We start from the raw sequence: 11744 nt of genomic DNA, 5'->3' as shown, positions 1-11744 counted from the left end.
TTATCTCCTCTCTCCCTGTCCCTGTTTCTCGGTCTCTCTCCTTACTGTGCCCCTCCACCCCGACTGCCTTCTTCAACCCCTCTCCCCGCAGTTGCCTCCAGGGGGACTTCTCAGGGCCTCTGAGTGGGGGGAACTGCTCCCTGTGGGTCGGGGAGGGCCTGGGGCTGTCTGTGGCCCTCCCCGCCCGCTGGGCATATGCCCGCTGTCCAGATGTGGACGAGTGCCGCCTGGGCCTGGCGCGGTGCCACCTGCGGGCGACCTGCCTGAACACACCCCTCAGCTATGAATGTCACTGCCAGAGGGGCTACCAGGGCGATGGCGTCACTTACTGCAACCGCACGTGAGTGGGGCCTGGGTTTCCATGGAGATGTCGGCCCAGGGCGGGTACGGGCGGAGATGCTGGGTGGAACTGATGCTGGTGTTAGGCTGCCTTCCCTGGAGCCAGCCTCCCCAGTGAGCCTTGGGTTTTTACCTGGCAGAACAGGCCCTCATTAGACCGACAGGGTCCTCAGTGTTACACAGTTACTGTGGAGACGGGTCACCCTTGGACTAGAGGCCGCAGTTGCCATAGAGATGGAGGAGGACCAAGTGGAAAGGGGTCTCTCTTTCACAAAGAACAGATCACCAGTGGTGATATTTGGTTTCTATAGAGACAGGAGTTACTACACGTGATGGGGTTACCTTGGAGACAAGGCAACCCACGGAGTCCAGGATCCTGGAACAGGCAGTAGCTTCTGATGGTGTTGCCATGGAGATACTGGGGTGGAGCAGGGAGAGGGGTGGATGCCTTGGGGGCTCCAGGCCTGCCTATCCTTCCCCCACCCCCGCCACGCCCCCTCAGGTGCCTGGAGGACTGTGGCCACGGTGTGTGCAGTGGCCCCCCAGACTTCACCTGCGTGTGTGACCTGGGCTGGACATCGGACCTGCCCCCTCCGACTCCTGCCCCCGGCCCCCCTGCGCCCCGCTGTTCACGGGACTGTGGCTGCAACTTCCACAGCCACTGCCACAAGCGGGGGCCCGGCTTCTGCGACGAGTGCCAGGGTGAGCAGCCAGCCCGCTGGCCTTGGGCACCTCCCCGGGGGTGGTGAGTCCCCACCCCCAGCTCCAGGTCCCTCGGTCCCACTGCCTGTTCAGCGCCCGCCCTCCCTCCTGGGATCTGCACTTCCTCCTCAGTCTGGGTCCCAGTTGCCCCTCTTTGAGCCAGGTGGGATCAGACAGGGTCGGGCTCCTTCCTGCCTTGGCCCCTGACCCTGCCTCCTGCCCATGGGGACCTCCACAGACTGGACGTGGGGGGAGCACTGTGAGCGGTGCCGGCCTGGCAGCTTCGGGAACGCCACAGGCTCCGGCGGCTGCCGGCCCTGCCAGTGCAATGGGCATGGGGACCCTCGCCGAGGCCACTGTGACAACCTCAGCGGGCTCTGCTTCTGCCAGGACCACACCGAGGGTGCCCACTGCCAGCTCTGCTCCCCTGGCTACTACGGGGACCCTCGGTGAGCCAGGGGCCAGCCAGGCCAGGGTGGGGGTCAGGGATGTGGCGGGCCGGGGCAGGACTGATCTGACGCTGCCTCTTCTCTCTTCCCTACAGGGCAGGTGGCTCCTGCTTCCGGGAGTGTGGGGGTCGTGCCCTCCTCACCAACGTGTCCTCAGTGGCACTGGGCTCACGCCGGTTTGGGGGGCTCCTGCCTGCAGGTGGCGGGGCAGCAAGAGCGGGGCCTGGCCTGTCCTACTGTGTATGGGTTGTCTCGGCCACTGAGGTGCTACAGCCCTGTGCCCCCGGGACCCTCTGTCCCCCGCTTACCCTCACCTTCTCCCCCGACAGCAGCACCCCGTGCACGGTGAGCACCAAGGGCGCTCATGACAGGCCCACGTTCCCCCACCTAGGGGGAACCTTCAGACAGACCCTGGCCCCCACGTCCCTGCTTTTTCATCCATCAAACTCCCAACTCTATTCCTCAGGCCCCTACCCCTCTGTTCCTCAGCCCACAGACCCTCCCACTTGCCAGGCTGCCTCCTGTTTCCTGGACCCCAGTTTCCCATTCCCCAGTCCAGGCATGGTAAACATTTGTACCTTGAGTGCCAACTCTGATCGATTGGTAGTGGCTGCCAGGATCTGTGCATTGAGAAAGAGCCTCCAGGCACAAGTGCCTGATTGATTAGCCATGTCTGCTGTCAACACAGGCTTGGGAATGGTGGCCTCCATGCCACAGCATGACAGTCGAACTAGGTGGTTCAAGCAGCTTTTGCCCCCGTCTCAGATTGCCATCTCTTTTTGAGCTCCTCTCCTCCAGACCCCAAGGATCGCTTTGTCTCTTCCTCATCATCCCCTGATCCTTGATTCCTCACTCCTCCAGCTGAGCTACGTCCTGGCTTTTGATGGATTCCCACGCTTCCTGGACACTGGTGTTGTCCAGTCGGACCGTAGCCTCATTGCTGCGTTCTGCGGCCAGCGGCGGGACCGGCCCCTCACTGTGCAGGCCCTGTCTGGTATGGGCACTGGGGGAATGGGACCGCGGTCCTGGACTGTCCTTTGTCCCTGTACCTTGCTGCCTGAGGTGGGCTCAAGACCCAGCCTGACTGTCCCAGCAACTGATTTGCTGGGTGATGCAATTCCTTGCCACCTCTGGGCCTCAGTTTCTTCAGCTGAAGATTGCACTGCCTGGGTTGTGTCTCTGGAAAGAAGGTCCAAGTGGGGGACACAGAATGTAGCTGGTGTGGCCCCCGAGCATCTCTCTCTTCAGCCTAGTGGTTCTCAACCAGGAGTGACTTTGCCCCTTGGGGTATTTGGCTGTGTCTGGAGATGTTCTGATTGTCACAATTGGAGGTACTACTGGTATCCCATGGGTAGGGGTATCCCATGAGTGGGGGCCAGGGATGCTACTCTGCAGTGAAAGGGCCTGTCTTTGGAAATGCTTCTCTTCCTATTGTAAAACCAAGTGGCTACAAGGCTGTGAGAGGGCAGAGTTGGAGTTCTGCTGGCGATGGCATACAAACCCAGACCCTGCACAGCGAGCTGCTAGAGCTGAGGGGTCCTCTGTGTCATTTCACCCAGCAAATGTTTACTGAGCACCCAGCTGTCAAGCTGGGCCTTCCTGGGCTCCATGCTGGGCGTGTCGGAGGGAATCAGGGACACAGGCGCTGCCTTCATGGACTCACAGCAGAAGGGGACGTAACAAACAGCAGTGAACAAATTATAGTCAGAATAGTGACACTTTTTTGAGAAGGAACGAGAGGAAATGGAAAGGACTGGGGACCTGGCCTGTCTGGGCAGGTGAGGAAGCATTCTTTGCAGAAGTGAAATTTTACTTGAGGCCTGAAGGGGGCGGTGTGGGCAAGGACGACTATTGAGGGAGGCATAGCAAACGCCCAGGCTCTGAGACTCCGCGGTAAAGAATTGGCCTGCCAATGTAGGAGACGCAGGTTCGATCCCTGGGTCAGGAAGATCCCCTGGAGAAGGAAATGGCAACCCACTCCAGTATTCTTGCCTGGGAAATCCAGTGGACAGAGGAACCCTGCAGGCCACAGTCCAGGGGGTTGCAAAGAGTCGGACACGACTTAGTGACTAAACAAGACGACAAACAATAACTTCCTGTTCCGAGAATAGGAAGCTGGCCAGTGGTGCTGGAGTGCAAAGAGCTGGAAGGGTGAGAGGGGATGAGGTCAGAGAGCCTGCAGGCCTACTGACTCTTTGTATTTTTTAAAAATATTTGTTTCTTTATTTGGCTGCACTGGGTCTTAGTTGTGGCACGGGCTTAGTTGCAACATGTGAGCTCTTAATTGGCAGCATGCAGTTAGTTGCGGCATGTGGGATCTGGTTCCCTGATCAGAGATCGAACCCATTCCCCCTGCATGGGGAGTGTGGAGTCTGAACCACTGGACCACCAGGGACACCCAACCCCTGTCTCTTTAAATATCACTTTGTTGCGGCTTTGTGACGAGCCTCTGGACTCTTTCCTCCAACAGGGCTGCTGGTACTTCACTGGGAGGCCAATGGCTCCTCATCCTGGGGCTTCAACGCCTCCGTGGGCTCTGCCCGCTGTGGGTCAGGGGGCCCTGGGAGCTGCCCTGTCCCCCAGGAGTGTGTGCCCCAGGATGGGGTCCCAGGTGGTGGACTCTGCCGGTGTCCCCAAGGCTGGGCTGGCCCGCACTGCCGCATGGCTGTGTGTCCTGAGAACTGTAATGCCCACAACGGGGCGGGGACGTGTAATCAGGTACGGGTAGAAGAGAGCAAGCCAGGTGGGACGGGGGGTGGGAGTAGTAATCAGGGCAACCCCCCCCCAGCTTCTTCTGCTATCCCCCAGAGCCTGGGCGTGTGCGTCTGTGCTGAGGGCTTCGGGGGTCCTGACTGTGCCACGAAGCTGGATGGTGGGCAGCTGGTCTGGGAGACCCTCATGGACAGCCGCCTCTCAGCTGTGAGTTATGGGACACCACTCCCCAGGGAGGTGCTGTGCAGCCCGCCTCCTGGATCATTCTCCCTGCTCCATTCCCCAGACTACCCCCAGAGACCCTGTACCCAGCCTGCCACTTGGTAATGACCTCACCTGAGCTCTCCTGTCCGTGCCCCACCCCCAGGACACTGCCAGCCGCTTCCTGCACCGCCTGGGGCACACGATGGTGGAGGGACCTGATGCCACCTTGTGGATGTTTGGGGGCCTGGGCCTGCCCCAGGGGCTGCTGGGAAACCTGTATAGGTGAGGACGGCCTGGGAAGGTGGGACACCTGAATGACAAAAGGTCACCTCGGGGGAGGCTGAGATGCCTGTCCCATAAGAGTCCCCTGCGGAGGGTGCAGAAAAATCTCCACAGGTGCAGGATACCCCAAAGGATGCTGGTATGCTTGTCACAGGAGGCTTACCTCAGGGGCTGGGGTGCTTATTGAGGTGGTGGTACCCCAGAGGATGGTACAGTGATTGTCATAGGAGGGTCACCTTAGAGGTGTTGGGGTACCTGCTAAGTGGGGGGTGATTTCCAGGGGATGCTGGAGTACCAGTGGGCGGATGTTGCCCCAGGGGGTTATGGGCTGACTGCCACATAGTGAGGCTGCTTTTTGGCATCTTGGCCCCAGGTACTCAGTGAGTGAACGGCGGTGGACACAGATGTTGGCAGGAGCCGAGGATGGGGGCCCAGGCCCCTCTCCTCGCTCTTTCCACGCTGCTGCCTACGTGCCTGCTGGCCGTGGGGCCATGTACCTGCTGGGGGGCCTCACAGCTGGGGGCGTCTCCCGGGACTTCTGGGTCCTCAACCTCACCACCCTGCAGTGGCGGCAGGAGAAGGTGAGCATCTCAATCCCCAGGTCCCCACAGCCAGGCTCCAGCAGCTCCAGCCATCCTTGCCCCCAGAGGAGGATGCTTTGTCCTGGGGCCCCAGCACAAGTCCCAGAAGTTGAATTTCCTTGGCCGTCCTGGGTCACATTTAATTCCTGAGCCAGTCCCCAGCCAAGGGGATGTGACCCTCTGGGTGGCCAGGCTGGGACACAGTTCCCTTGTCGAGCTGGTACACTCAGCCCTGTGCAGCCAGGGTAAGAGCCGGGGAACAAGGGATTCCCAGAGGAACCCCGGGCTATTCCCACCTGAAGAAGCAACACCAAGCAGGCAGAAATAGTGACGGGTCTGCTCACCTGCCAGGACCATGACTGGTGGGAAGGCCTGGAGTCTGACCTGTTCCCCCTTAGCGGTTCAAGGGGAGAATGGGGAGCTCTGAGCCTTGCTTCTATGCACAAAATGACCCCTGATCTCTGCCCCTCTCCCTGGTGACCTCCACCCTTCATCCCCCAGGCCCCTCAGACTGTGGAGCTGCCAGCCGTCGCTGGTCACACGCTTACTGCCCGCCGAGGCCTATCTCTGCTCCTGGTGGGTGGTTACTCCCCGGAAAATGGCTTCAACCAGCAGCTGCTTGAGTACCAGCTGGCGACTGGCACCTGGGTGTCCGGGGCTCAGAGCGGGACGCCCCCCACAGGTGGGCCTGGGGACAGGGTGCGGCCTGGGGGCTGGGCACAGCGCTTTTGACTCTTGACCGTCCTCTCTACCTCCTCCAGTCTGTGGTCACTGCCCCTACGCCTCTTGCCTCCCTGTGTACCCCATCACTCACCCACCTTCTCAGGATGCTGTCTTTTGAGAAGTTCAGTTTCTCTCCTTACCCCTCCCAGACTTCCTGAGAAGCTGCCCCGCCTCCTGCCTAGTAGCAGTGGAACACTTTCCCTCTCCCAGGCCCGAGAACACTGCCCCTCAGATATTTTCCTTTCTCTCCCTCTCCTCTTTCTTTCCTTCTTTGGCTTCACCGGATCTTAGTTGCAGCACGTGGGATCCTTCGATGTGGCGCAGAGACTGCCCAATTGTGGCGCACAGGCTCAGTAGTTGTAGCATGAGGGCTCTCTAGTTCCGTGGCCTGTGGGATCTTTGTTCCCCAACCAGGAATCAAGCTCTCATCCCCTGCATTACAAGGTGGATTCCTAACCACTGGACTACCAGGGAAGGCCCTCTCCTTCTGCCATTCTTTGATCACTGTCCCCAAGGTCCCTTTGATCACCCTGTCTCTCTCTTTTCCCTTTCCCAGAGTCTCCAGTGGCTGTCCTTTAGCACTGAAGGGAGAGGGAGGGGTTGAGAAAGGCTCCCAGGTCTCCGGCATCAGGGCCTGGTAGGGTGGTGTCGTGGTCATGAGAAGGGGAGCTCAGGGGGCCTTCTCGGCCCCCAGCCCTTCCCCCAGCCTCTGTGCTCACTCTCCCCCCAGGTCTCTACGGTCACTCTGCTGTGTATCACGAGGCCACCGACTCCCTCTACGTGTTTGGGGGTTTCCGCTTCCACGTGGAGCTGGCAGCCCCATCCCCTGAGCTCTACTCCCTGCACTGCCCTGACCGCACCTGGAGCCTGCTGGCCCCTTCTCAGGGAGCAAAGGTCAGGAAAAAGGGCCAGACAGATGAGTCGGGGGGGTGGTGGCGGGAGGGCCCCTCCTTTCCCAGTGCCCCAGGGAGTGGCTCAACCCTGGATTCCTACTCTGCCTGCTTTCCAGTTCCCTCCCCCAAGTCTCCCCTTCTTCTCTCTGGCCTGGAGGTAAGAATCATCCACCAGGAGATCAGAGGCCTGTGTTCTGATCTGGTGCTCCCACACTCTGGGTGTGGCCTGGACAGGCCCCTCCCCTTTCTGGCACCCCCAGCTATGAAGCAGGGAGCTGAGGTCTCTTGTGCTTCCACCTCCAAGGCCAAAGGCGTCAGTGTGAGTGAGAGCGGGAACCTGGGTGCCTAGAGACAGCTGCATTTTCCATCTGTGAACAAGCTTCCAAGCCCTTCTTGGGGCTAGACTGCAAGGGAGATGGAAGCACGAGCCTCAGCAGGAGAGCCCCCAGTCCAGCTGGCGAGGTCACACGAGAAACCAGGGGTTCATCTCAAGCCATCCAGGCTGGCTTCCTGGGGAACAACATGGGGCATGAGGGTTCTAGGGGTTCACAAAAAGGAGATGGCTCTTGGGTGGGCTGAGAGGGAGCGGAGGATGTGGGCTCTCATAGGCCACCCTGGCGCGTGTTCCCCCAACAGCCCCGGCCCCGACTCTTCCACGCCTCGGCCTTGCTAGGGGACACCATGGTGGTCCTCGGGGGGCGCTCAGACCCCGACGAGTTCAGCAGCGACGTGCTGCTTTACCAGGTCAACTGCAACACCTGGCTCCTGCCTGACCTCATCGGTGAGTCCGCCACCCTCCCGGGAGGCCTCGGAACAACAAGGGGGCGCTCTGGCCTGGTCTGAGACCCCCCCACTCATTGGCAGTCACGTGGACCCCTTCAGACTGACAGGCAAAGCTCCCGTCCTCCACATTATCTCAACACCCACGGAAACACCTTCCTTCCTTTTTTTTTTGTTAGGAATGTTTTAAATTCTGATTATGAAGTCATGGTAGGTAATTTGTAAAACAGGAAAAAAAGCATCCCCCATAATCCCATTCTCTAGAGATGACTGTCATATGTGAGGGTGTTTCCTCTTAGTCCATAGGCTGGCAAGGGGCTGTATCTTGCCTTCGTATTTCATTTGACCATCGTAAGTGACTGACTGTGTTTCTGGCTCTGTCTCCTTTTCATTTTGTTTCTCTCTCTGTCCCTCTATCTCTAGTTTTCTTTTGCTTTTAATCTCTTTTTTCCACCACTCTGTTATTTATTTATTTTTTTTAGGATTTAAAAAAGAGTAGGTGCTCTGTGATGACCTAGATGGATGGGATGGAGGTGGGAGGGAGGTCCAAGAGGGAGGGGATATATGTATACATATAGCTGGTTCACTTTGTTGTACAGCAGAAACTAACACAACATTGTAAAGCAGTTATATTCCAATAAAAATAAATAAATGAAAATTTAGGGGAAATTCAGGTAATGAAATTAGCCACTGTAAAATGAGTCAAGTGACGTTCAGTACCTTCGCAGTGTTGTTCACGCACCACCATGTGGTCTGGTTCCACAAAATTTGCCTCTGTTTTTATTCCACTCTTTCTGTTCCTTTTCCTGTTGGTGTGTCTCTCTCCCTCTTTCTGTCTTGCTGTGTGTGTCTGATTGTCTTGTTCTGTTTGGCCTTGTCTATCTTCTCCCTGCCTTTTCTTGTCTGTCTCTGCTCTTCTTAGACCATCTCTCTGCCCAGCATCCCTCTCTGACTGGCTCCTGTGTGTGGATCTCTGCCTCCAGTCACCTGTTCTGTGTCTCTGAACTTTTCTGTCTTTCCCCAGGCCCAGCCTCCGTGGGACCGCCAATGGAAGAGTCTGTGGCTCACGCTGTGGCCGCGGTAGGGGGTCGCCTGTTTATCTCAGGAGGCTTTGGGGGAGTGGCCCTGGGCCGCCTGCTGGCCTTGTCCCTGCCCCCTGACCCCTGCCGCCTGCTGCCCTCGCCTGAAGCTTGTAACCAGACTGGGGCCTGTACCTGGTGCCATGGGGCCTGCCTGTCCGGGGACCAGGCCCACAGGTAACAGTGGAGACCGACAGCACATGGGTGGGGGGTACTGGTGCCGTCTAGAGGGGGCTCTGTGCTGGGCCAGGCTTGTTGGGGAGGCCTCAGGAAGGTACTGTTGGGTTGGGACACCAGCTCCCCTGGGAGAAGGGCCAGCTCATCACAGGCAGGGCAGGCATGAGGAGTGCCTGAGTGGGGAGCCCTGTTTGTGGGCTGGGGCAGCTGAGTCTGAACTGGGCCCCAAATGACCAGCTTGGGGTCATTTAGACCACGAAGATTTGAAAGTAGGGCTGTGTCTAGTGGCTTTTAGAAACACCTGAGTTGGGGAAGACTGAGACTGGAGAGGTGGGTGGGTCTGCTCAGAGGGGGCTCCAGGGCCCAGCCACCCTGGGCTGCGTCCAGCTCCGGAGACTCCTCTTCTGTAGTTTGAGAATCTAGGCATCTATCTTGGGAGGCTGAAAGTACTTTGCTGGGTTTAGCACAAATTGTACTGGCCACAGTTACCCTCTGCTGACATGAGGCTACTAATGGGCTTTGTTTTGTCCCATTACATGTGTCACCGTGTTTACTACAGACTATTATAGGGTCTGATTTTTAGGGTGCTCCCCCAGACTCTGCTTGGGGTGTTACATAACAGTGGGTACACCCACTGCTTTTCTAAAACCTAGAAAATTCTGAAACGTGTATTCCTTCAAGGATTTTGAGTCAGGGATTGCGAGCCTCCACGTGGGTGATGGGGAATCACTGAAGGGGTGAGCAGGAGAGGGCAGGGGTGGGCTCATGGAGGAGGGGATGGGGAGGGGAGGCTGCAGGTGGAGGCCTGAGAGGAGGAGCCTTGACCTGGGCAGGGGGCTGCAGGGGTTGGGGAGGAGGGGGTGGTCAGGGAAGAAGTTAGGAGGCAGAGGCCTCCATGGGCGGAGTGCCAGGAGGACATGGGGTGTTGTCCAGTGTCTCTGGGATGACAGGTGGCCTTGGGACCGTCACCAAGTGAGCTCAGGAGGGGCCAGTCTGGGAGGCCTGTGCTGAGACTGGGATGGACCTGCGGGGGCTGCAGACCAGAGTCCAGGAGGCACCAGGGAGGGGCGCTGGGTACGGGGAGGATGGAGCCTGGCTGAGCGTGATGGGCCAGGCCTCCCGCCTCCCCAGGCTGGGCTGTGGCGGCGCCCCCTGCTCCCCTATGCCCCACTCCCCTGAGGAATGTCGACGTCTGCGGACCTGCAGTGAGTGCCTGGCCCGCCATCCCCGGACCCTGCAGCCTGGAGATGGAGAGGTGAGTGATGGGGCGGGGGGGTTGGGGAACGTGCTTCAGGCACCACAGGGCTCTTCACCTGGATCAGGTGGCAGCAGCTGAGACTGGGGGGGTGCTGGGGGGCCTGACGACCCCTCTGAGCCGGTGCCCCCCCCAGGCCGCTGCCCCCCGCTGTAAGTGGTGCACCAACTGCCCCGAGGGTGCCTGCATCGGGCGCAGCGGGTCCTGCACCTCAGAGAACGACTGCCGCATCAACCAGCGCGAGGTCTTCTGGGCCGGGAACTGCTCTGAGGCCGTGTGCGGGGCGGCCGACTGCGCGCAGTGCACCAGGGAGGGCAAGTGCATGTGGACGCGGCAGTTCAAGAGGACGGGTGAGTGCAAGGCCTGCTCCCCGAGAGGAGAGTCCGGGGGCCTGGATCCTGCTCCAGGGACGCCAGGGGCTCAGCAGCCTGGTCTGAGGGGGGAGGTGGGGAGTGGGCAAGGGACCTGGACCCACTTCTTAATCCCTGCACCCCCCAACCTCAGGGGAGACCCGCCGCATCCTTTCGGTGCAGCCCACCTACGACTGGACGTGCTTCAGCCACTCGCTGCTGAATGTGTCCCCGATGCCGGTGGAGTCATCACCCCCGCTGCCCTGCCCCACACCCTGTCACCTCCTGCCCAACTGCACCTCCTGCCTGGACTCCAAGGGTGCTGATGGGGGCTGGCAGCACTGCGTCTGGAGCAGCAGCCTCCAGCAGGTACCACACCCGGCCGGGGGTGCGGGTGGGCCTCCCCTCCCCGCCACGTTCACCTTTCTCACCACCACCGCCTCTGCCCCAGTCCTCCTCTGCTTAGGTCTGCTCCCGCCATCACCCTTCCTCTTCCTTCCCACTTTCTCTCCTCACATCTCTTTCCTCCTTGTCTTGTTCTTTTTTGGCCACGCCACGGGGCTTATGGGGTCTTAGTTCCCCAACCAGGGATTGAACTTGTGCCCACAGCAGTGAAAGCGCAGAGTCCTAACCACTGGACCACCAGGGAAGTCCCTGAATCCCATTGTTCAAGTGTTTTTAGAGACCTCAGTCTCTGCCCTAAACCCTTGTGACTGGTAACTCCCCTAAGTCACTCCATTAACATAAACTTAGGTGTAAAGGGGTTCCTTGTGAATAACAAAGGACGTCCCATCACTCAGGAACCCCTGTGCCTTTTAGTAGCTCAGTACCAGGAACCCGGGACAAAGACCAAATGTATTTGGCATCATACCACTCCATCCCGTAGGAGGGTCGTCCACATTAGATGGGAGAATTAATTAGAGCCTGGAGCAGTGCCTGCTGTTCAGTAGAAACTCAGTAATACCACCCCCCGATGCCCACCCCCGGGAAGATCTCCATTCTCAACTCTCTGTGCCACACGGAGAGGGTCAGTACAGTGGCTGGGGGTGGGGGTTGCTCCCTGTGGGGGCGCTCAGTGTGGCTGCAAGGGCAGAGGCCCCCTGCGGTGGCTCCTCAAACAAGCAGAGGCCTCTCTCATCCTCAAGCCTGGGCTCCTTCTGGTGATACAAGGTCTCCCTAAGTATTTTTGAGGTTGGTATTATTTGTCTTTACTGGGAT

General features: G+C 59.1%; 1 protein-coding gene across 1 annotated transcript in view; it reads left to right on the top strand.

The window, feature by feature from the left end:
* Nucleotides 1-11744, top strand: part of MEGF8 (multiple EGF like domains 8) — a 40642-nt gene that overhangs the window by 18629 nt on the left and 10269 nt on the right. Inside the window, 17 exon segments of the mRNA XM_068993215.1 lie at nucleotides 92-340; nucleotides 842-1041; nucleotides 1280-1490; nucleotides 1586-1835; nucleotides 2352-2484; nucleotides 3961-4208; nucleotides 4299-4409; nucleotides 4570-4688; nucleotides 5062-5269; nucleotides 5771-5951; nucleotides 6723-6886; nucleotides 7323-7516; nucleotides 7518-7666; nucleotides 8690-8921; nucleotides 10053-10176; nucleotides 10313-10526; nucleotides 10681-10895. Coding sequence (XP_068849316.1) covers nucleotides 92-340; nucleotides 842-1041; nucleotides 1280-1490; nucleotides 1586-1835; nucleotides 2352-2484; nucleotides 3961-4208; nucleotides 4299-4409; nucleotides 4570-4688; nucleotides 5062-5269; nucleotides 5771-5951; nucleotides 6723-6886; nucleotides 7323-7516; nucleotides 7518-7666; nucleotides 8690-8921; nucleotides 10053-10176; nucleotides 10313-10526; nucleotides 10681-10895 — 3202 coding nt within the window.

The sequence above is a fragment of the Capricornis sumatraensis genome, chromosome 20 (assembly GCF_032405125.1).
Source record: "Capricornis sumatraensis isolate serow.1 chromosome 20, serow.2, whole genome shotgun sequence".
Classification (NCBI taxonomy): domain Eukaryota; kingdom Metazoa; phylum Chordata; class Mammalia; order Artiodactyla; family Bovidae; genus Capricornis; species Capricornis sumatraensis.
The sequence above is the reverse complement of the archived record's forward strand: the minus strand, read 5'-3'. Positions and strand labels throughout refer to the sequence as shown.